Genomic DNA, 23,742 nt, shown 5'->3' on the forward strand with positions numbered 1-23,742 from the left:
TTGCTCAAAGGATTATGGCTAAATTACATGAACAAACACATTGGGGAACACAAGCTTTAATAGATCAATTCGAAAATAAATATGTTTGTGTTGGGGCATATGGAATTGCAAAAAGAATTCTAGAGGGATGCCTAACTTGCCAAAAAGTGAACAAAAGGCAACTGAGAGAGAGGATTCAAGGAGGCCGAGAGATAGCTAAAAGACCCTTTGAGAAAATACAAGCAGACTTTACTGAATTACCCAAAGTAGGGAGGTATCGTTACTTATTAGTATTAGTAGACCATCTTACTCATTTTGTAGAAGCTTTTCCTGTAGCACGATGTACGGCCAAAACAGTAATTAAGATCTTATTAGAAGAAATAATTCCGAGATATGGTATTGTAACTATCATAGATTCAGATAGGGGACCACATTTTACCTCAAGAATAATTAAAGAAACAATGGAGCTTTTTGGAACTAAGTGGGAATATCATACACCTTGGCATCCGCAAAGTTCTGGTAAAGTTGAAAGGATGAATGGAGAACTTAAAAAACACTTAACTAAATTGATGATGGAAACTAAAATGAGTTGGGTAAAATGTTTACCATTAGCTCTATTGCATATTCGGACCCAACCGCGTACTGATACAGGAATCTCACCATTCGAAATGATATGGTAACCCTTTAGAACATCCAAAAATAGAGGATACTTTTCTAAGAGAATATATAATTGAATTAATGAAGAGAAGACAGGAGTTAAGAAAAAAAGGATTAGTAGCTCAGAGACCTCCTTTAGATATAGCAATACATAGAATTCAACCTGGAGATCAGGTATTAATAAAGACCTGGAAAGAATCCTCATTAACCCCTTGTTGGGAAGGGCCCTTTGTTGTTCTTCTTACCACAGATACAGCAATTCATACTGCTGAAAAAGGCTGGACTCATGCATCAAGAGTTAAAGGACCGGTAGAATTATCTTCCCCAAAGTGGATTATAACATCCAAACCAGGAGATCTTCAAATGAAAATCAGAAGAACAGGACTGGTAAATGAATCCTTACTAGGAGAAAGTAAAAACTGACTTATACCAGTGGTTCCAAATACCCCTGGGGACACTCTTTAAAGAGTAAATATGGCATTCTGGTGTAATAATGAACGGATACCCTATCAGACGAGAGAAGTTGGAATATATAAATTAACAACTGAAATACCTGAACCTTGGAGGAAACTTCAGGGTATACCTTGCATAAAGCATCCCACTTCGGGCATGTGAGGTGGGTGACTTGTAAATGCATACAGTATGATAAGAAATGGTATTGTACTTCAACTTTACGTCATACTCATTGTATGGACTGTAGAAATCATCACTTAGTTGTAAGAAGAACTAGTGTGAAAATTTATAAATTACTCTGCAGATGAGAATTATTAATACCTGAAACCTAGGAAATACACAAGGAAAACTGACATAACATTATAAAACAGCGTGCTGCCAAAATTGCTTGGGAGTGAACCCCAAAATAAAGTAATTAATTGATAAAGTAAAACCTGAAACAAGATTCTAAATAAATAACATGATTCTAAAACCACGGTGAAAAGGCTAAGTGAGCATAAAAGCAGAACTCCTGAAGAATACCACTGCTGCCGAGAAGAGCTAATACCTCGTTGCTCCCTGCAAAGGAGTAGACGAAGGAGGCAGAGAGGTACAATTGTGGAGACAGCTAACTCTGCGAAAACAAACTTACCAATAACCTATACCACCACAATAAGACTGAAAATTAGATTACTGTTTACGAAGTAAATAAAGTTCCAGGTATTAAAGTTCTATGTCAGCAGGACCCCCCCTGGTTTTTCAGTTACAATGATAAGAATTATGTATTGTATTAAAAAAAAAAATAAAATTGTTGCTTCTAAAAATCAATTCCCTCAGTTACTGCTATAACAGGCCCCAGTAATGTTGTTAATTATCTTATATGTAGTCTGAAAAGTTATAATAAAATTTGATAAGCAAATTACTGATAAATAGAAGAAGGGGGGAATTGAAATAGTTAATAAAGGCAAAGATAAATAATTTGCTAATCAAATTATCTTTGCAATGTTAGTGTTAGTGGTTAGTTTGAATTACAAATGTCAAACCACAATGTTGGAGCCCCTGGTGGTCTAGTGGTAAGGGCGCGGCGCTGTCACCACTGAGACCCGGGTTCGATTCCCGGTCTGGGCCACTCCCCGGGCCAGATGGAGCTCGTTAGCCTTAAAGGCAACCCATCTACGTCCTGAGGACCTCGCTGCCACCGTCCAAGCTCGCTTGGCCCCGGCAGATGAACCTTAGGATTAAAGGGTGGGCTCAGTTCCGCGCACACTGTGTCTCACCTAAAAAATCCAATGCGCAGGCTGGAAGGTGTAAAGACCTTCCCCGGATCTTTGCTCACGAAGACTGGCCATTATTATAAAGATATGGATAAAAGGGGCATAGCCGAGCGGCACAGCCCCCGGCACAGCCTGTTGCAGCCGAGCGAGAAGTGGCAGAGCAGCCGTGGCAGCAAGCTGCCCGAGGGAGGAGCCGGTCCGAGCGAGGAGCCACTCGCCCCGCTTCGAGAGCAGCCGCTGCCATCTGAGGACTACCTCCATCTGGGACCTGCCACCCGGCATCCAGGTGCCGCCTAAAGGGGAGGGAATAGTGGCACATATAAAAGATCATTACACGTTTTTTGGCGGGAAGACCGTTGGTGGAACAGGAGTTTCCCCGGGTCTTCCAGCGCGCTGTTTTGCTTATTTGCCTTCAATAAATTTCTACAATATATTTTAAAAAAAAAAATTTATATCTGGTCATTTGACTATAACACCTAATATTTATAAATTCATGAAAACGTGGAGAATTAATGGAAATATTTGCTGAACCTAAGATGAGATAAGTGACCAGCAAGGTAGTAGATAGTGCTGGAGCTCGGAGTACTCTGTTGAATTAGAAGCAGTAACACATGCTATCTGTTTGCATGGTCCCATTAAAGGAGTGACACAAAAATAGTAGGATCTGTCAAGCTCATGGTGCTGGCTGTTTCTTTGAAATACTACTAGCATGGATGTGCTGGAATCTACTGTTTCTTTCTTGATTAGCCAGTAATGCTGTCGGGTTTGAAGCGTTTGCAAAGCAGGGATATGCAGGCATGTGTTTCAGACACGGAACCGTCTTTGGAGTCAAGCACCCTGCCATTCCCACGCCGATGGCAGAGGGCTAGAAAGTTCCCACAGCCACGCCATCTTCACACGTGGCTCTTGGGCGCAGGAGCTCACACCCGACTCCTTCTGCTGATCCACAGGACGCATCGCTGCTTCCGCGGCACCCGGGGCGGGCGTGGGGCCCAGCATCGGAAACACGCGGCGTTGCCGTAGAGACGGCTCTGCAGGGGGCGAGAGGAGGCGGTCCGGGTGCCGCCGGCACTCCGGAGAGGTGGCACGGAGGCAGCCATGCCGGGGTGGCTTCCGAGCCCTGCCCTCCGCCGCCATTCTCTATTATAGAAGCTCTTCCGGCGGCGTAGACCACTCTGACATCATCCCCCGCACTCCGGTAACGTCAGCACTGGGAGCGGTGCTTGACGTCAGTGCGTAGGGGAGTGCAGTGAGATATGCTAGTTTAAGCTCCCCAGGTGGACGATGGAGACAGAGTGAGCAGATGCTGTCGTGAGCTGGCTGCTTGTGGCGGCGGACTGTTGCGCCCTGGCCTTCCCTTTGGGGTAGCGGGACGCAGTCGTGGGCTACGGGCGTGGCGACTGCCCCTACCCATCACGAGGGTACAGGCAGGCGGAGGCGTGAGGCGGCGGATGCGAGTGGGAAGAGGCAGAGGTAGCGGCAGCGGCTCGAAGGCGCTGGAGCAGGCGGGCACCACCTGACACGGAGCTCGCTGACTCCTTCCCTTCGTCCCACCGGTGGGGCTGAACCCAGGGCTCCGCCGCAGAGGAACGGGGGCTGGGTGGCCCCTCCCACTGGCAGTGACCGACCCACTGCGCCCCAGGACAATGCCCGCCCGCTCGCCGCAGAAGGCGTGACGGCGAGGAGCGGGCCTGCTGCCGCGGGAAGGCGGAGCAGGGCTCCGCATCTCTACTGCCGGAGGTGGGCGGATCGGGGGAGCACGGTGGCCGCCACTCTCCGCCGCACGTTGGGAGCCTGATGTCAGCGCTGGTGCTGTGGCTCTCTCTGTCTCTTCGGGAGAATGCGTTGGTGCCCGCCACGCTGCTGGCTGGGATGCTAAGGGGAGCGGCGGCTTGGAACCCTGCACGAACAGCCCGCCCCATCCTGCTCTGCCTCTGAGTCGCACGGAGCCGTCGGCGACCACTCACCTCCTGGCGAGAAGCGCCGCAGCCGCCTTCAGCCCCTCGAGGAGAAGGCGAGCGTCTCCCCGTCCGTCCGCAGGAGGGGACCGTCTGCCCTCGGAGCCGCGGCTGCTGCCCGCCCGAGGACCGCAGCCGCTGCCTACGGGCTCTCGGAGAGACCGACAGCCATGAGAGCCTGGCCCGTGGCGGGTGCTCCCTAGCGCGCAGGCGGCTCCGCTCGGCCCGGCAGCTAAGAGCCTGCGGCGCAGCGACCAGAGGACTGCAGCCGCCACGGGGAGACGGAGTTACCGTTGCGGCGAGGAGCGCCCCAAGGACGTGGCACCGCCAGTGTCCGGCGCTGCAGGCCGCCATGGGGTAAGGATGTCGCGGGGGACACCGGGGCGGTGCCGAAGCGGGGGAGTGGCAGTGGATGCCCTCGAGAGCTGTTGCTGCTTCAGCGGGCGCTGCTGAATGTGCATGGAAGCGAGTGGCTTTACTGGCTCGGTGAATAAGGAGCAGGAATACTGCTGCGATCGATGACCTGATGAAAGAAAAACGGGGCGCATCGTGATCTGCAGAGGTTTGCCTCTGCCGTAGCTACATCGGATCGCTGGAAGAGCCACCTTGGCTTTCAGGTCCCCACCGTGAGGACCTTCCTTATGTCTTTTAGGGGTGGTCAGTCCTGAAAACGACTGATTTAAGCTCAGTGTGATAAGGTGAAACTTAAGAGCAATGAAGGCTCGTTTTTAACTCTTCTGGAGTCTTCAGAGGATGTAAAACAAGGTGTGAATTTCCCGATAACATGAAGAAGGCTCTAAAGAAACCTACTTTACAGCAGGTCCCCCAAGTGAATTGGGATATCCCCTTGAGGGTTTAATTAGAAAGAATAAAATCAACATGATCACATCTAATTTAGTATCTACAAAAGTGATATAGATACCTGTAAAAACTTTCCACAGTTATATTCTTAGTAATTTGCATAGTGAGATGAAAAAATAAACCTTGTGCTTGCCTGATAACCTCTTAATAGAATGGAAACATCCATGTTCAAAAGAAACAGAAATCCAGTATGATTTGACTAACTGCAAGGTGGAGGCAGACTTCTAATGCATTAACAAAATGCTGGTTTTCTAAGACTATGACATAGTTCAAAGTTATAACTCATATCCTTTGTATTTTGGTCATTCAGGAATTTGAATGTGAAATTGATATAGCAATGTCGAAGTTAAAAGTCTCTTTCCTCAAGCTGTCAAGGACACAGAATTCTCCAATTTATTAACTTCCTTCCATGTAGGGTGATAACAGCTGCATCCTTGGCTCTGCCCTAGACACTGGGGCTTACTGTACAAGATATAGGAAGGAATGACTTCTTAGGCTAGCTTTTATTTTCCTGTTGTTTTCCCTTACATTTGGGGAAAAAAACCCCAAAAAAACAAAATAAGCCCAAACTTGCAGCTGTCTACATAGTCAAGAAAGTGATAGTGTTTCAAAAACCTGCCAAAAGGCTAAAATGATGTTATAATGTTTGGGGGATATATTCTTAAAATTGCTAAGCAGATACAGAATTATGTAGCTTTTTAAAATTCAAATAATGGAAAACATGTAATTTATTTAGAATCAGTATTGTGTTTGTAGATATGTCAGTTAAGTGTATCATATTACAAATACAGAAAACTGCTGAAGAGGAACAAACTTTGTACATTTTACCAAATTAAATCAAGCACTTCTGAAAACAAAAACCTGACTTACAAAAAAAAATTCCTTAATTTCTCCATTTCATAAACTCCAGTACTGCTAGCATCTTAGCATGGTATCTTCTTAATGAACAGTCCCTGTAGAGGGAGTGGAAATAATTCTAAATACTGAAGGACTATAAAAAATATTTGGAGAAAGGATGTAAAGTTGGTGTCATGACTCTTAAGTAGTATCTTGGCATGTTAAGGTCAAGAAGACAAAACTTGCAAATATTTTGAAGACTCTTTAGACAATATACACTGGGATATTGCAATATAGCATTCCTTTGTAGACTGTCTTTTAACAAGGTGGTCAAAAACAGCAATGTAGGTATGCGTTAGTGATAAGGTCTCTGTTCTCTAAGAGTGAGCGAGCGCATCCAAGCCAGGGCCAGAGCCAGCTCTGTGAATCTATGGTTGTCAGACATTTGCTAATGCTCAGAGCAGAGGTCTTATTTCAGTAATTATTTTGTATTAGTATCTAAATGCAATTGTCCATGGATTTCAGACTATTTCTAGACCAAGATGTACTGGACTGTTAAAATTTGAGTTATAGTTCTCCCTCATGCCTGTTGCATCAGTAGTCACTGTTGAGTGATATACCCATATTTTTGTGCAGACCACACTGAATATAGCATTCTTCAACAGGAACACATTGATTTTTGTGTAAATGTTTTCAGTATGTTCTGTCATAGTTCATAAATATATTTTTGTATTGCTAATATTGAGAAACACAAAATTTGTCAGTATTGCACAAACAATTGCAGAAGTTTGATTTTTTAAAAAATCCTTAAGAAATAGATCTTTAGTCAACATACTTGGTCTCTTGCATCTACACAGAGCTGCAGTAGAAGTATTAATGTCATCAATCTCAGTACAGGTGAGATAGATCTATCTTTTGCTACACGTGTCTGTTTAACTTGACAGAAAGTATTTTAAAAATAAATAAATAATCCAGTCTCACAGTTATCCTTGTCCAAGTTTGCTGCTCAGTTTTGAAACTGAAGTCTGTAAAGTTCTTTTTGAGACTGTTAACTAAGTTGAGTCTCAGCTTGTTGAGAAATGGCATTTCCCCCCCTTTCATAGTGTCTTTCATAGTAAAAACCAGAATAGGTAATATTGACAGAGTTTCAGAGTTTGGGTTTTTAAAATGCTTTTAAATTACTTATTCTGTAAACAGTATGCTATAGTCTTGGATCCATAGATAATCTCAAAGCTATTCTTGTAACAGGACATGTAATGAAATCTTCTGTGAGTTTTGAAAACTGAAGAATAATTTTTAAATGGTCAAATTTTTACAGTGAAGTGTTGGTAAAATAATCTTTGTGTTCTTTCACTACCTACTTTTTGTGCCTGTTCATTTCCAATTGTCTGCTAGCCTTGACTTGTCTGTACAAAAAGTTAAAATAATGTACTATGTGATATTAGAGAAATCAGTGTTTTCTCCAACACGACTTACTGTGGAGTGTGCTACCATTTCATGGTTTCATAGAGTATGAAGAGTATATAGCTCTGTTGTCAAATCATTGCATACAGTAACTGGGGCCCTAAGCAGCTACTTGGCCAATTGACTTTGAAACTGGGAGACCTGTGCTTTTGCACTAGCTATATTTTTCACTGGCTTGTATGAGACTAAAAGAGTTAATTGGCAATTAAACAGGGTCGCTTTATCTTGGCTTAACTTATTTTCAGCTTCTGTATACCGTTTTTTAAGTACCTTTTCAACATCACAGTGTATGTCCCTTCCATGTCAATATTTGTTCTTGTTATTTTACAAAACATAGGACGATTCTCTGCTTTAGCAAGCCTACTACTCAGACATCCAGAGCTCTGCATCTAGACATAGATAGGAATTGGGTTCCTACCAGGAAATGATTGTCAGTGCTTGGGAATAGGTGGTGTCTTGCTGGTTTGAGTCCTGGTTCTTCAGAAGCATTGCACAGCTCAGATTGCAGCATGTCTGATTATGCACAATAGTAAAACTCCCAAGATCTTTGTGAAGTTTTCTGGAAAAAGGCACAGGTGCTCAAGCACCTGGTTAAGTAATAATCCATTATGATGAGATTTCTGTGAAAGGTGAGTGCTAAAGTCCCTAGTTACCTCACATCTGAATGCAAATGCTATCCATGTCTCTTACAACAGATCTTAATGGGTCATCCAAGATCTGAGATAATTTTTACTGATAATTAGGTATTTGCTGACCTTAAACATAAAATACAGCTTTTAAAAAAAGATCCTCCCTTTTTGTCCACGTTAATTATGATTTTTTAAAATCAGGTTGGAATGAAAGCTAGAATATGTCTATTATTGGAATGGATTGGAGGGCATTATAGGAACCTTTTCTATAACATCTGTGACTGACTTATCATTGGCAGGATTTGAGAATTAATATAATTCTGGAGCTTAATTCTTAGACAACAGAAAATAATCTGCTACTTTCCCAATTTTTCTTACAAAGTACTGCCTTTAATTAGCATGAAAATAAGAGTCCTTCTCTTCTGCTCCTCAGTAACATCCTTAAATCCTATATTTACAGGATACTGCTGCTCTTGAGTGCTTGTGGTAATCTTCAAATTGCTTGCACTAACTCAACTATTACAGATAAGACCCAAGTTTAGATCTTGTAAAGATTGCCTTCTGTTTCACCTTCTTGCTTGTCTTATTACCCTTGCCACAAACCCATGTCTAAACCACAGAGTAAATTTATTTCCCTTACCTTGATAACCAGGGGATTCCTGAAGCAACACCTGGGCCAAGGCACATAAGCAGAGCTACAGGCACTGTAAAGTAAAATATATGCAGGTATTTCCTCAAAAATGCCAAGGCAGTTGAGAGGATTCAGAAAGGTTTATTTTGGAGGCAAGGACACTAAAAACTTATGAAAACCTCTCAGTGCTGCAAGACAGCACCTGGCCTCAGGGGAAAGGCAAATTCCGCTCTCTTTCAGGGCTCTTTTATCTTCTCTCTGTCCTCCCCCACCCTCTTCAGCCTGAGGAGGCCCTGTACTTGTCTTTGAATGTTATCTCTCCTGCATACCAGACAGAGGGCTCACTCACAGCTCTCCCTGCAACTTTCTCTGAAATGTAGAAAGGAAATGGAAAAGGGCTTCCTAAGTGAAACAAGTTCTAGCTTCCTGTTACAAATTCTTCCAAAAGAGCCTATCCCTACAGACACTGTTGAACTCAGTCCATGCTAGAGGATCACTGGCTGCTGTTCACACAGGTTTATCAAGGATTATTCCCAGCTGCAAGGTCACTAGAGTGTATTTACAGTCCTTCTCAACAGTCTTCCTCATATTCTCCAATTTAGTACTCCCACTAAAACTCCCCATGTGCTGCTCCCTGTTTCTCCCCCCATTGGAGGCACAAAAGGCAAAGATCACAGGTTGAGATAAGAACAATTTACTGGAAACAGCAGATAAGAAAATGAACAGTAACAACAAAAATATTAATAACAAAAGCATACAAAAAAGAGAGTGATTCACATGCAAAAATGCTCACCACAGAGCCCTCACAATAAACAACACTGGACTGCTGCCTCTGCCATTTTTCTCAACCAGAAGGAACCCTTTCTCCTCAGAAAAGAGTCCTTTTCCCCTGCCCTGGCAATGATGTGAGGTGGTATAGAATAACCTCCAGGTCCTAGCCACGTCCCCTCCCAGCTACTGCAAAAAAAAATTAACCCTATCCTGGCCAGAATCAGAACACCCTTTTAATCCATTCCTCCCAACATGACCCGATTGCCACTGATGGTTATCATTTGAGCAGCTACAGGAAATAAAGGTCAGGTTGGCAGGGGGCAGGGGCACTCTGTCACACCAGTTCATTCAAGTACCATGTAAGGAAAATAATTCCTGTTCATAAAAGGAAGTCATACTGAAATAACTAACTAGGCCTTAAAAAGCACTGGTTCCTGGCCTTTGATCAGATGTTTCCTAACTGTAGTAGCATGTATTTATTGCTGGAATATTTTTATTGAACTATGAAATATAGGCCTTTAATGTAGGCAATTCCCATTTTGCATGAAATAAGAAAATTCCAATTTTATCTGTCACACAGGCACCTGAACCAACACTTATGCACAAACTGTAAGGTGTGCATTTTGTTGCTTAGTTTGTCAAAATGCTAGGCAGTTTCCTGAGATCGGATGATTCCTGTAATTGTACTTAAACTCACAAAATCACTGAATCAATTAGGTTGGAAAAGACTTCTGAGATTGTCAAGTCCAACTTTTGACAGAACACCACCATGTCAACTAGACCATGGTACTAAGTGCCAAGTCCAGTCTTAAGCATTTCCAGGGATGGTGACTCCACCACCTCCCTGGGCAATCTATTCCAATGCTTAACAATCTTTTCTGTGAAGAAATTCCTCCTAATGTCCAACCTGAACCTCCCCTCCTGCAGCCTGAGGCTATGTCCACTTGTCCTGTCAATAGTTGCCTGAGAGAAGAGAATGACCCCCACCTTACTTTAACCTGATTTCAGGTAATTGTAGAGAGTGATAAGGTCATCCCTGAGGCTCCTTTTCTCCAGGCTAATTAACACCAACTCCCTCAGCTGCTCCTCATAGGACTTACCCTCTAGATGCTTCACCAGCTTTGTTACCCTTCTCTGGACATGCTCCAGCACCTCAATGTCCTTCCTGAATTGAGGGGCCCAGACCTGGACTCGAGGTGCAGCCTCACCAGTGCCAAGCACAGGGGAACAATCACTTCCCTGGTCCTGCTGACCACACTAGTTTTGATACAAACCAGGATGCCATTGACCTTCTTGGCCATATGGGCACAGTGCTGGCTCATGTTTAGCAAGTTGTTGACCAGCATCCCCAGGTTCTTTTTCACTGGACCACTTTCCAAACACTCTTCCACCATTCTAGAGTGCTGCATGGGGTTATTGTGGCCAAAGTGTAGGACCTGGCACTTGGTCTTGTTGAACCTCATACCATTGGTCTTGGCCCATCTATCCAGCCTGTCCAGATCACCACTAGTGACCAGACACCAACTGGATGCAATACCTTTCACTATTACTCTCCGGGCCCAGCCATTCAGCCAGTTCTTAACCCAGTGAAGATTGCACCTGTCCAAACTGCGGGCTGCCAGCTTTTCCAGGAATATGCTATGGGACACCTCAATGGCTTTGCTGAACTCCAGGTAGACAACATCCACAGCCTTTCCCTCATCAACTAGCTGGGTCACCTAGTCGTAAAAGGAGATCAGGTTGGTCAGGCAGGAACTGTCTTTCCTAAATCTGTGCTGTCTAATCCCTTGGTTGTCCTGTATGTGCTGTTTGATGGCACTCCCAACAAGTAAACTAACTTCCATTGGGGTAAAGTCCTGATAACTATCTGCTATCCTGGGGTTGGAACTACAGTAATTATAGGTGCCTTTCTGAGGTATAAACTATATTTTAAAGTATCCTTTGCAAACTACTTGATAATGTATTTCCAGTAAAACTAACAGGATACTTTGTCTTTTCCAGCCTCCACCAGTGCATTCAAAGCAAGGGCATGAGCTGTCAGTGAAGAAGTGTTTCTTTGTTATTTGGATACCAATACCCAAGGCTAGTACTGATGCAGCCATTCTGCTTTCAGCATGGTCATTCTTTCTATGAGCTGCTCATCAGTGAGATAGTCTAGTCTAGGTATGTCCATTCCTCTCCAGCAGTTGAGGCCTGTCCCCATGGCACAGTACTTGGCACAATCCCTTGGCTGACATTTACTGCACAGACTTGTGTAACTATTCCCACATCAGCCTATGTAGCAGGCTGTGCAGGGCACCATTTGTTCCAGGCACAGTGTATGGTCATACTAGTATATTCAAAAATGGATTGTGCCCTGTGTGCTTGCTGTGAATCTCACCATTATGGTGGGAAGTTGTTGGAGGAAATGAGATTTGGAGATGTCCTAGGAATGCCTTGAGTGATCTGACAAGCAAACTGCTCCAGAGGCCCATCAGGGACAGGATTTGGGTGTCCAGTCTTAAGAGGAATCTCAGAACCTGTTTGGCATATATGTTGTGTGAACAATCAAGGAAACAGAGATCTGTCACTTCCAGTTATAACTCAATATAGAGGCAACCACTGCTTCCAAAATTCAGTAATGTTTACTAGGCTGTAAGTTATCAAAAGGAAGGAACTTGCTGGTATGGTAATAGCATACTTAAAGTGAATTAAATAGGTGTTATAGTTCCTGCAGTGCTCAGTGGGATGTTTCAAATTGATTTGTTACTTATAAATATAAAATTAATTTGATTACCTTTCTAGGAGACTAATTCAGTTCCTTGATGCAAATGAAATAATTAAATTCACATCTTGTGATGTGGACCAATGATTCTGTTTGAAACTTAGCATGCAGTTGTAGCAGTCTTGAAGGGATTGTGATTTGTCTAAAGATTAGTTGATAGTGATAGTGATGAAATGCATGTTTATTCAGCGTTTATTCCACTCACTCCATATGTAAGTTCTGATACTTCCACTGGTGCTGGTGAAGGCATGACTTCAGCTTTGTGCTGTCTGCAGTCAAAGTGCAGGTTGTGCTTATCATTTATTTAAAAGTGCTTATTTGTGAGGGTGAAGTGTAAAAGCTCTCAAAACTGACTATTAACTGACAACTTGTTAATGTTAAATAAGGGGTTTGTGTTTCCTCATCTTCATCTTCTTCAAAGCATGTACAGTCCTTGGAGTTCCTCCAAAGTTCTGGGCTTGAAGATTGCTGTGTCTATGTGATATCTTCTGGTCCAGGTCTTAGGGTGTCTTCCTACAATTCTACCTTGAAAAGAAGACTAAACACACGAATGGTATTTAGAGGGATTGATAAAGGGTAAGGGATATATTACAGCTACATTAAAATCTACATTTATTACACAACTACTTCTAAAATCTATAGAAGTTAAAAAATCAAAAAAAAGCTCTGAGGCATCACCAATAAAGAAGGTAATGAAAGCAAGGTAATAAGAAGCATTACAAGGAGGGTGTGCTAAAGGTTGTGGTGCCAAGTGAGGAAACCATATTTTGCTACAGAAATATCTTAGAGACAAATCCCAAGTGTCGTATAACAAACAAGGAAGATGTGTATTCATTGTTTTTTTTCTGTTGTGAAAAAGCTGCTGAGGGATCTAGTCTTTAGAACAGTAAAATTATGACTAGTATTAGTTGAGTGTTTTCTTTCAAAGTCAAGGATGATCTGAAAAACATCAGTTAAACATCTAAAAATGCTATTTTAAAAATAGTATCATTATTTACCATATAATTGTTGATTTATCTCACTGGAAACACTTCATCATTGATTCTATGATTTTGTCTGCCTTCTATTCCTTTTTAGGTTCCAAAATCCTCATCTGTCTCTATTGTCAAATGCCTCAGCTTTGTCTCTGTTGCCATATACCTGTGAAATACAGCACTAGTCCTAGGGCCAACCCTCAGATCTTGGTTCCTTCTTGCTGTGCCAGCTGTACAGTCACACTTGTTGATGCTGCTGAAGGATTTCATTACAGCAACTAAATTGATCTAACTCAGCTTTAGAAGAGAGGGTGTTGATTTTTGGACAGTGTCATGCTTTCACGTCAGGACAAAGCAGGGATTTTCAGTCTGTCAATTGTTTGAATGTGCTACTGTGGGTGGTACTTCTACCACTTGTGTCTTATGACCCTTGTATCCCACCAAACAGCATGATTAACATCAGTCTTCATGTGTTTGCAGGCTACTATTTCTCCCCATCTATGCCTCAGCAACAGGACCTAAGTAGCCCCATCCAATTTGGCTTAATTCTCACCTTGTTCAGTATCAGTCAGCATCAGTTGGTCTAATTAGTCATTTGCCAGTGGCAGCAACAGCCCTTCTCTCAGGCTGAAAATTGTTTTGCAAGGGAAACTATTGAACTTTATATCTCAAAGAGTCTATGAACTAATTTGAGGGTGTCTATGAAACCTGACAAGGAAAACACACTGGATGGGAATAGGTTTGCATTCTGGAAGTTACAGTAGATTGAAAATCATGTCCTGTTGGAGCTTTCCTCCTCATCTGGGTCCCTGGAAAGGAGATGGCTGCTGGGTCCCTTCTTTCCCGCCTCCCTTCTCCTTTTGTCCCCTCCTCTTTCCCCAGGGGTGCCTTTACCTTCTTGGGACCCACAGAAAATAGCAGTGCTAAACTACAAGCTGTTTTGTGAAGTCAAGAAACAGACTTCTAGCTGAGGTTCAGTATGGCAACAACAAGCAATTGTTGAGATACTACTTGGACGGCAAGATGAAATGCCTTAGCTACAGGTGTCATTATGGCTCACATCTTAGTTGAATTTTATTGCAGAGTTCTGTGCACCCTGTCATGTTCTTTCTCTGAAGAAAGTGCTTATGTTTTTATGTTTCAGTTTTTGCTTTCTCTGATTTGTGAGAAAGCACAATGTGAGTTTTTGCTGTTGATCTGGACATTGAGCATATCTAGTAAGACCCATCTGATTTCAGTTTAAAGTACCTGTCATGCAGTGAAGTTAGCACTGATCTACCAAAATAATTTGTTCCATCAATCTCATGAATTTTAGGATAATATGTTAAAGCCTTTGGTACCAGATGTTAGGCATCTGAAGAGGGGATGAGTCACAAGACAATTCTTGTCTTCTGAGCGCTTTTGCATTTTCTGTGCCTGGTGATGTGGTGAGGGCCAAGGAGGGTTGCAAGAACAGGGTTCTTAATAGAAGATATTGAGGGCAGAGCCTGTTTTCCTGTTGTGCTCAAAGTATGTTAACTGAATTAGTGACCAACTTTATTTTGAATTTTGTGTGTCCTTTTTGTTGTTTAAAGAAATCTGAAAAAATAGGTCAGTCTTGTCTGTGTAGTATGTTTAACACTTCATGTTTAGTATCTTAGAGGTGTATTTATATGTGTGTATATATGTATATATGTATATATGTAAAAACACTAATCAGAGCATGCCAAAATGAATAGGATCTTAAGGCTGTGGAGGCAAGCAGGACAAAGAAGAGTATCAGAGACAAATATCAGTCACTGAGGCTCGGGAAGCCGTGAGTGAGGAGAAGTCCAGGGGGTTAGAGTCAGCTGTACATAGGGGTTCCTGAGTCTGGGAAAATCCAAGCAGCATCTCCACGACCCAGAAGCCCTCAGCAGCCAACCAGGTGGGGAGGGGGCAGAACCAGGAGCGACCAAGGGGCATTTAAATGGCTCCAGGGAGCATGAGCGACCTGGAGCGCAGCCAACAGGAGAGTGGCATGTCAGTGAGGGCATGAGATGGCAGTTTGCGCAGGAAGGGCGAGCAGGAAAGGCTCCTCTCTAACCACCCAGGAGCAGCCAATAAAGGCAGTAAACAGGTTCAGTAGGTAGTAAGGAAGAACAAACAGATTCTTTCAGCTCCAGTCTTATTAACATACTAGTTTAAGCTTCCTCAGTTATGGTGTTGACGTGCCATAAAACTCGATCCCCTGTCGCTGAAGGAGTTACTGTACCAGCCATGTCAGAGACCTCCAGCCAGCCAGACCTGCTGATAGTAGATGCAGCTCTCCAAGTCACAGGTTGCCAGGAGTGCCTGATGCCTCTTTGCAAGGCTGGGGCTGACAAACAGCTATTTTGCAGAAGGTGTGCTGCGGTTGAAGAGCTGTGTTGCCAGGTGAAGGAGCTACAGGAAGAAGTGAACAAGCTACATAGTATTCAAGTGAATGGGCAAAAGAGAGACCAATTATTTTCAGAAACGCTACAGTCTCAAGACTCTCAGGAGTCTCAACCCTCCACTGCAGTGGAGAAGCAGGTGAACTCAGAACCCTATAAGATAATTACTCAAAGGTCTATTGCTCAGGGGTCTGTTAAAGATGAAGGATGGAAGGTGGTCACTGCGTGTACCAGGAGGAAGGTTCCTCCTCCTTCTCAGAATTTGACAGGTAGGACCGGCACCTTCTACAACAGGTATAAGGCTCTGGAACTAGAAGGCCAGACAAATGATGAGGTGGGCAAAGGTCCTTCTGGGGTAGTGTGACCTCCTAAAACAACACCACCTGTACCCCACATCAAGACCTCCTCTGTTAAGAGAAAAAGAAGGGTAGTTGTAATAGGAGACTCCCTTCTAAGGGGAACGGAAGGTCTGATATGCAGACTGGACCCAACTAACAGGGAAGTCTGCTGTCTCCCAGGGGCTTGGGTAAGGGACGTTACTGGAAAACTCCCCAGTCTAGTAAGGCCCTCTGATTACTATCTGCTATTGGTTGTTCAAACTGGCAGCAAAAAAATAACCAAGAGAAGTCTGAGGGCAAACAAAAGACACTTCAGGGGCCTGGGACGATTGGTAGAGGGATCAAGACAACAGGTAGTGATTTCCTTAATCCTTCTGGTAACAAGGAATAATATTGATATGAATAGGCAGATCCATCAGGTCAATGTGTGGCTCTGAGATTGGTGTAATCAGAAAAAAATTGGGGTTTTTGACCATGGGATGATCTACTCAACACCTGGTCTACTGACACCTAGTGGGATGCACCTATCTCAGAGAGGAAAAAGAGTTCTCACACAGGAGCTAGTGGGACTTGTTGACAGAGCTTTAAACTAGCTTGCAAGGGGGAAAGGGACAAAATCAGGTTCACCAGTGATGAGGGATGGGATAGTGTGCCAAAACTTGAGGAAATGAGCAATAATGGGATGCCTTAATCTGCTTCACAAGGTATTGGCTACAATGTACCACACATGAAATGTTTCTACACCAATGCACACAGCATTAGGAACAAACAAGAGGAGCTCAAAGCTTTGGCCCAGTCCCAAAGATTTGAAATCACTGGCATAAGTGAAACCTGGAGGGATGAGACTTGTGACTGGAGTGCCCTGTTGGATGGTTACAGGCTCTTCAGGAGGTATAGGCAGGGCAGAAGAGGCGGAGGAGTGGCACTGTATGTAATAGAAGGGTTAGAATGTATGGAGCTCACAGTTGGCAATGGCACAGTTGAGAGCCTCTAGATAAGAATCAAGGGGCAAACAAATAATGGGAATGTCATCGTGGGAGTCTACTATAGACCTCCCATCCAGGATGATGACACCGATGAATTATTCTTTGGGGATCTAAAGGACACTTCCAAATCAACTGCCATTGTCCTTATGGGGGATTTCAACTTGCCAGAAATTAACTGGGAGCATCACACAGCTGATACAACCAGGGCCAGAAGATTCCTAAAAAACCTGGATGACAGCTTTATGGAACAGGTCCTAAGGGAGTTGAGTCAGAAAGGTACCCTCCTTGATCTGCTGCTTGTCAACAGAGTGGATCTTGTGAGTGAAGTGGTGATTGGTGGCTGTCTTTGCCACAGCGACCATGAGGCGATGGAGTTTAAAATCTCTGTCAACAGGAGTAAAAGTGCCAGCAAAACCTCAGCTCTGGACATGAGGAGAGCAGACTTCAGGCTGCTCGGGGAATTAGTGAGTAAAGTCCCCAGGGAAAATGTTTTTTGTGGGTGCTGGGGTCACTTTTTAAACATCATTTCCTAAGGGCACAGGAGCAGGCAATTCCCAAGTGTCAGAAGTCAAGCAGGCGAGGCAAAAGACCAGCTTGGTTGAGCAGGGATCTTCTCTTGGAAATAAGGCAAAAAAGGCATGTGTATGCCCAGTGGAAGCAAGGTCAAGTTACATGGGAAGCATGTATTAATGGCATTACACAGTATAGAAATATCATTGGCCCATTACAGGATGAGAATGGTAACCTCTCAAACAGGGACAGAGACAAGGCAGAGATGTTTTACGCTTTCTTTGTCTTCAACACAGATGATGGACCAAGGGGGTCTCAGTGCCCTGAGCTGGAGGACCATGACTGCGAGAATCAACTCCCAGTTGACCCTGAACTTGTGTGGGATCTGCTGCTCAAGCTGGATCCCTACAAATCTATGAGGCTTGATGGGATTCATCCAAGAATCCTCCAAGAGCTGGCTGATGTCATCGCAGAGTGTCTCTTGATTTTTGAGCAGTCTTGGGAATATGGAGAGGTCCCAGATGACTGGAAACTGGCAAACATTGTCCCAATTTTCAAGAAGGGCAAGAAGGATGACCCAGGAAACTACAGGCCTGTCAGTCTCACTTCAGTACCTGGTAAAGTTATGGAGAAGATTATTCTGGGAAGGACTGAAATCCTCTGAAAGATAGCATTGTCATCAGTCACAGCCATCTCTGCTTCATGAGAAGAAAGTCCTGCTTATCAAACCTGATTTGCTTTTATGACAAGTTAACCCACCTACTTGATCAAAGGAAGCCAGTCGATGCAATCTTTTTGGATTTCAGTAAAGCTTTTGATACTGTGTCTCAGAGGATCCTTCTGGACAAAATGTCCAGCACACAGATGGATAAACACATCATGCAGTGGGTGAGCACTTGGCTCATGGGTCAGGTTCAGGTGGTTATAGTGAGTGGTTACATCAGACTGGTGACCTGTCACTAGTGGGGTTCCACAGGGCTTTATCTTGGGCCCTGTGCTCTTCAACATCTTCAAGAATGACTTGGACGCAGGAATGGAAGGGATGCTAAGCAAGTTTGCAGACAACACAAAACCGGGAGGAGCTGTTGATGCCCTTGAAGGCAGGGACTCCCTGCAGAGAGACCTCAACAAATTAGAGGACTGGGCAATCACCAACTGTTGGGGGTAATCTGGATGAGGATGAAGAGTTTAGAAGGTGGAAAGAAATGACTTCTGGCAACATAGGCTAGACAGCATCAGACATACGGACTGTTAGATTGTGAGCTTTCTCTCTTGTAGGAGAGAGCAGGTTTCTCTGATTGGCCAAAGTCCAGTCAGAGGCAGTTAGTTTTCCCAATTAAGAACCTAGTAGTTTTCTGAAGATGCATGTATCCCCCCTATTAAGTATATCAATCTTAAATCCTATCCAATGCCCTGTCCAAGTTTATATATACCTATCCCCTTTTTCCAGAACCTTCCTTATCTGCATATAAAACCCCTCCATTTTGTAAAATAAAGTTAGATCAGCTTTAGCACCCACAACTGGTGTCTCTGTGTGATTTGACTCCTGAGCTCAACCGATACACCACTGGGCACAGTGAGAGAAACTGCAGCTCAGCTGTGAACCCACTGGTCCAGAGAAGACCCTGAAATCCCAAACCGTGTTAACCAACCACATGAAGTTCAACAAGGGAAAGTGTCGGATTCTGCATCTGGGACAGGGCAACCCTGGATGTTCATATAGACTGAGGAATGAGATGCTGGAAAGCAGTACCGTGGAAAGGGACCTGGGGATCCTGCTCGACAGAAAGTTAAATATGAGTCAGCGGTGTGCCCTGGCAACCAGGAGCTCCAACTGTGTCCTGGGGTGCATTAGACAAAGCATCACCAGTTGGTTGAGGGAGGGGATTGTCCTGCTCTGCTCTGCACTGGTGCGGCCTCACCTTGATTATTGTCTGCAGTTTTGGTCACCACAATATAAGAAAGATATTAAACTATTAGAGAGCGTCCAAAGGAGGGCAACAAAGATGGTGAAGGGCCTTGAGGGGAAGCTGTATGAGGAGTAGCTGAGGAGCTGAGGTCACTTGGTCTGTTCAGCCTGGTGAAGAGGAGACTGAGGGGAGACCTCATCACAGTCTATGACTTCCTCATGAGGGGAAGAAGAGGGAGACGGGTCGACACTGATCTCTTCTCTGTTGTGGCCAGTGAGAGGACCCAAGGGAATGTCCTGAAGTTGTGTCAGAGGAGGTTTAGGTTAGATATTAGAAAGAGGTTCTTCACCCAGAGAGTGGTTGGGCACTGGAACAGGCTCCCAAGGGAAGTGGTCACAGCACCAATCCTGACAGTTCAAAGAGGCATTTGGATGATACTCTCAGGCACATGGCGTGACTTTTGGAGATGGTCCTATGCAGGGCCAGGAGTTGGGCTCGATGATCTTTGTGGGTCCCTTCTAACTCAGCATATTCTGTGATTCTGTGATTTAGGGGACAGCTGTCTGGGGGACCCTTCTTTCTGCTGTTTTGTAGGGTTTCACATTGAGATTCCTGAACAGAAGTGCTGGTGTAATAGATTGGAAAGGTCTATTGTCTTAGAGGGAGAGTTCCAAGGAAGAGTTGGTCAGGTCAAATGAATGACTTGCAATGAGGCAAGAAGGTAGGTCTGAGATGAAGATCAAAACCAGATGACTTGGGTCCTAGTCCAAGACTGCCTTCATTCTCCTGTACCTGGAAGTGCCAACACAAGCAGTGTCCTCTCCTGCAACCACCAGTGTCCTGACAATAAACTCTTGTTTGGCTTTTCTTGTCCTCTGTGGAGAGTCAGAACCTGGGCACTTATTTGTCCCGTACTTTTCAACTCTAACAGTTTCTATGTTGTTGATGTTATTAAATTTGTGAGACTGCAACCTGTGCTGTGCTACAGTTAGAGTCTATGCTGTGGAAGAAGCTCTTTACTCTTCTAAATTTTACCAGTAACTCCTCTCCTTCACTGGACTTCATGGGAAGCTCAGAGAGAAGAGGAATGAGTTTAAATGAGCTTTCTCATTCCTCTTCAAAATGCTGGGTCTTACGGTTTTGAAGATTTTTTTGTTGGTGTGTTTGTGGTTTTTTTAATAGCAGTAGCCTTATTTCCCCAGATATGGAAATCCTAAGTCTTGCAATTTTTTATGATGACTATAAATTTTAGTGCTGTCTGAAATTGTCTTAGAGTGAATGCTTGTAGGAGACCCTTCCGCCTTTCTCTCCCTTACCTCTCTGGAACATCTTACGCATGGGCTTCCTGAGCATTTAGTTGAGATTAGCATGTATACAATGGTTACTTTTCCCCCCAAACGGACTATTTTATAGGATTGCATGCTCATCCATACCAGTGGATGTACCAAAAAACATTATCAGAAGGAATGTGATTTAAAACATCTTTTCTTCCCTACATTTTGAAGTTACCTGCTTTCCTGACTTGCCTCCTGTGTCGTACACAAACTTTTATTCATTGATACAAATAATCATAAGTAGACAGTTTTTCTGCTAATGAAAGTTCATAATTTCTGATTTCCATGTAAAAAAAATATTTTTTTTAAAAGTTTAAAGTTATGCAAATGCAGCGCAACTGTTTCCCCCCTCATGCCTGAATATTTCAACTAATATTTCAACTTCAAATTTTAACTAGTCTTTATAGGGACATGACATTTGTGATGGGTTGACTGGTTGGCTTCCAGGTACCCATCAAGCATTTCAATCACTCCCCCTCCTCATCTGGACATGGGAGAAAAAATATAATGAAAGGCTTGTGAGTCAAGATAAGGACTGAGAGACCACTCACCAATTACTGCTACAGGCAAAACAGACTCGGAGAAATAAATTTTATTTATTGCCAATCAAAATCAGAGTAAGATAATGAGAAATAAACCCAAATCTTAAAACATCTTCCCCCTCCCCCTTTCTTCCCGGGCTCAATTTCACTTCCAGATTCTTTACCTCCTCCTTGTCTGAGTGGTAGAGGGGGATGGGGAATAGGGGTTGTGGTAAGTTCATCACTCATTGTTTCTGCTGCTTCTTCCTCCTCACTGTTACAACCTGCCCTAGAAGGCGAGAGTAATCCAGGTTCTTGTTAATAGATCACTTGGGGCACATTAGAGTGAAATGACACTGAATGATCCATGTTTATATCTATGTAGGGTTTAGTTTAGTTGCAAAGGAAAACAGTTATGTAGCCGTTTTGGTTGTTATTATCTATAGTGATATAGCAATATAAAATCATAAAAATAACACTTAAGAAAAATGTATAAGGAAAAGAAAGAGGAAGAAAGGATAAAAGTAGAAAGATATATAGTCACAACCTGTTGGATCTAGCGATGAGACTTGGTAGTTGCAATTTCGATGTCTGTTGGTTGAAGTGATGGTCACAGTCCTGTCAAAGTGATGGTCTGGATCCATCAGGGAAGGGAGTGTCCACAAAACTCAAAGATTTCATGAGCTATATACACTCAGGTTCAGGTGGGAACACCTAGTACCTCCCCTGGGGTGGGGAGTTTTACAATGGATGATGTAATACTGGATCACTGGATACATCATGAGCCTTTGACACCTTCTAAGACATTATAGCTGCCTATTTTGTCAGTGCAGGTGAGCCAATTATGGCCTATCAGCAGAGATGAATACCACAGGTGCTTCCCCAGAGGGGAGTTATCACAGCTGAGTCATTTGTGTAAGGAAAAATAAATACTTCCCTGCCTTTCAGGGTTTGCCTCTTTCCTTATCTTGCTCAACACCCAGATTGCAGCCTGAGGTGCTGGGTATACGCTCCCTCAACACCTGGGAGGCTCCTCTGCTGATTGTTTGAGCCATTAGCATTAACAGATCAATCTCTCATGGGGGGGAGAGTGTGCAAATAAGACTGTGGGCTATGGCCTCCTCCCAGCCTTGTTTACTTCTCATTAAACCTGAGACAATAGTGCCACTTTTATAAGTTCGCATCAGAAGGCTTAACTAACAGTCCAATTTCCTGAAATCCAGGAGGCATGATTCGAGTGGAGAGTGGGCTTCCGTGATCTTAACAATGTTTAAACCACTGTCTCAGTTTAACGAGACTAAATTGTTTTGCTAAGGAGGATGAGTTGTGAGGAAGACCAAACTCCTCCCTCTAAACAATTGTAAATTCAAAATGAAAAGGCTCCAGTTGAGGAAGAATGGAGAAAGAAAAGATAACAGCCCTTTATTAAAGGATATATCTGCATTGGCAGAACAACAAAAAAACCCACAAAAACAACTAAACAGTAATCCTGTACCCAAAGTTCCCTCCAAAAAACCAGGTCAGTACTTTCTACCTTTTGGTGCAATTCTAACCATAATCAGCAGGGGGCACTGTTGGATCTCTGGAGGAGCAGAGCCTGCAGTTTCTCTGTGGTGGTTGGCAGGGCGTGCTGTTGGGTTCTGGTAGTCACCACGTGGGGGCCCTGGTGAGTGGGAGAAACAAAAATGGAGATCTCCCCCCCACTGAGAAGGGGAAGGGGAAAAGGGGAAAAAGGGGCTCTTCCCACAGACTCATGCTGTCGGCAGCTGGCTCTGGCTGGGATTCTCCCCCTCTTCGTCAATGAGCACAAGCCACTGCCAAACACAGGAGCAGAGGAGGGAAGGGGCGACCTCCTCCCATGAAGGTTCCTCTGCAGATTGGCTGAGCCTCTCTGATGAAGTCTGAGCAGGTCTGGGGCTGGGGACAGAACAGGGCACAGGAGAATGGAGGTGAACTGGGGCCAGAAGCAGCCAGGTAACCAGGCTGAAAACAAAATGAACCTCAGAACCCCCCCACACAAACACCCTCCTTGAGTCAGGGCAGAAGTGAAGTACCTGCTGTTTCCGAGGAGAGAGAAAAAAAAAACCAACTTACCTCCCCCCCACAGCCTTCTGAGGGTCATCAGCCTGGAATGCAAGGCTACTGGGCAGTTATTTTGTGTGTGTCAATCACCCCAGACAAAGAGCACCCTCCCCCTCCCTTGTTCAACATCCGTCTTTCACAATTATGCAGGGGAAAGAAAAAAATTCCCACTTGGTTTTTTAGAACAAGTAAACCTATGACAGCCATAAAACATTTCAGTCTATTAAACTCACCCTCTTCCCCTGCTCCAGCATGGGGTCCCACCATGGGAGACAGTTCTTCACAAACTCCTCCAACATGAATCCTTCCCATGTCCTGCAGTTCTTCACAAACTGCTTCAGCATGGGTCCCTTCAACAGGGTGCAGTCCTTCAGGAACAGGCTGCTCCAGTGTGGGTCCCCCATAGAGTCCCAAGTCCTCCCAAAAGACCTACTCCA

General features: G+C 44.0%; 1 protein-coding gene across 1 annotated transcript in view; it reads left to right on the forward strand.

Annotated features, from left to right (window-relative positions):
* The first annotated feature begins 2,429 nt into the window (after positions 1 to 2,429).
* The window catches only part of LOC126642263 (uncharacterized), a 29,511-nt gene continuing 8,198 nt past the window's right edge, over positions 2,430 to 23,742 (forward strand). The window contains exons 1-5 of the mRNA XM_050319676.1: positions 2,430 to 2,628; positions 3,293 to 3,540; positions 3,711 to 3,781; positions 4,010 to 4,104; positions 4,282 to 4,657. Of these exons, the coding sequence (XP_050175633.1) occupies positions 2,430 to 2,628; positions 3,293 to 3,540; positions 3,711 to 3,781; positions 4,010 to 4,104; positions 4,282 to 4,657 (989 nt within the window). The remainder of the gene's footprint in view (positions 2,629 to 3,292; positions 3,541 to 3,710; positions 3,782 to 4,009; positions 4,105 to 4,281; positions 4,658 to 23,742) is intronic.

Source organism: Myiozetetes cayanensis, unplaced genomic scaffold (assembly GCF_022539395.1).
Source record: "Myiozetetes cayanensis isolate MyiCay16 unplaced genomic scaffold, myiCay2020 scf227, whole genome shotgun sequence".
NCBI classification, from domain to species: Eukaryota; Metazoa; Chordata; class Aves; order Passeriformes; family Tyrannidae; genus Myiozetetes; species Myiozetetes cayanensis.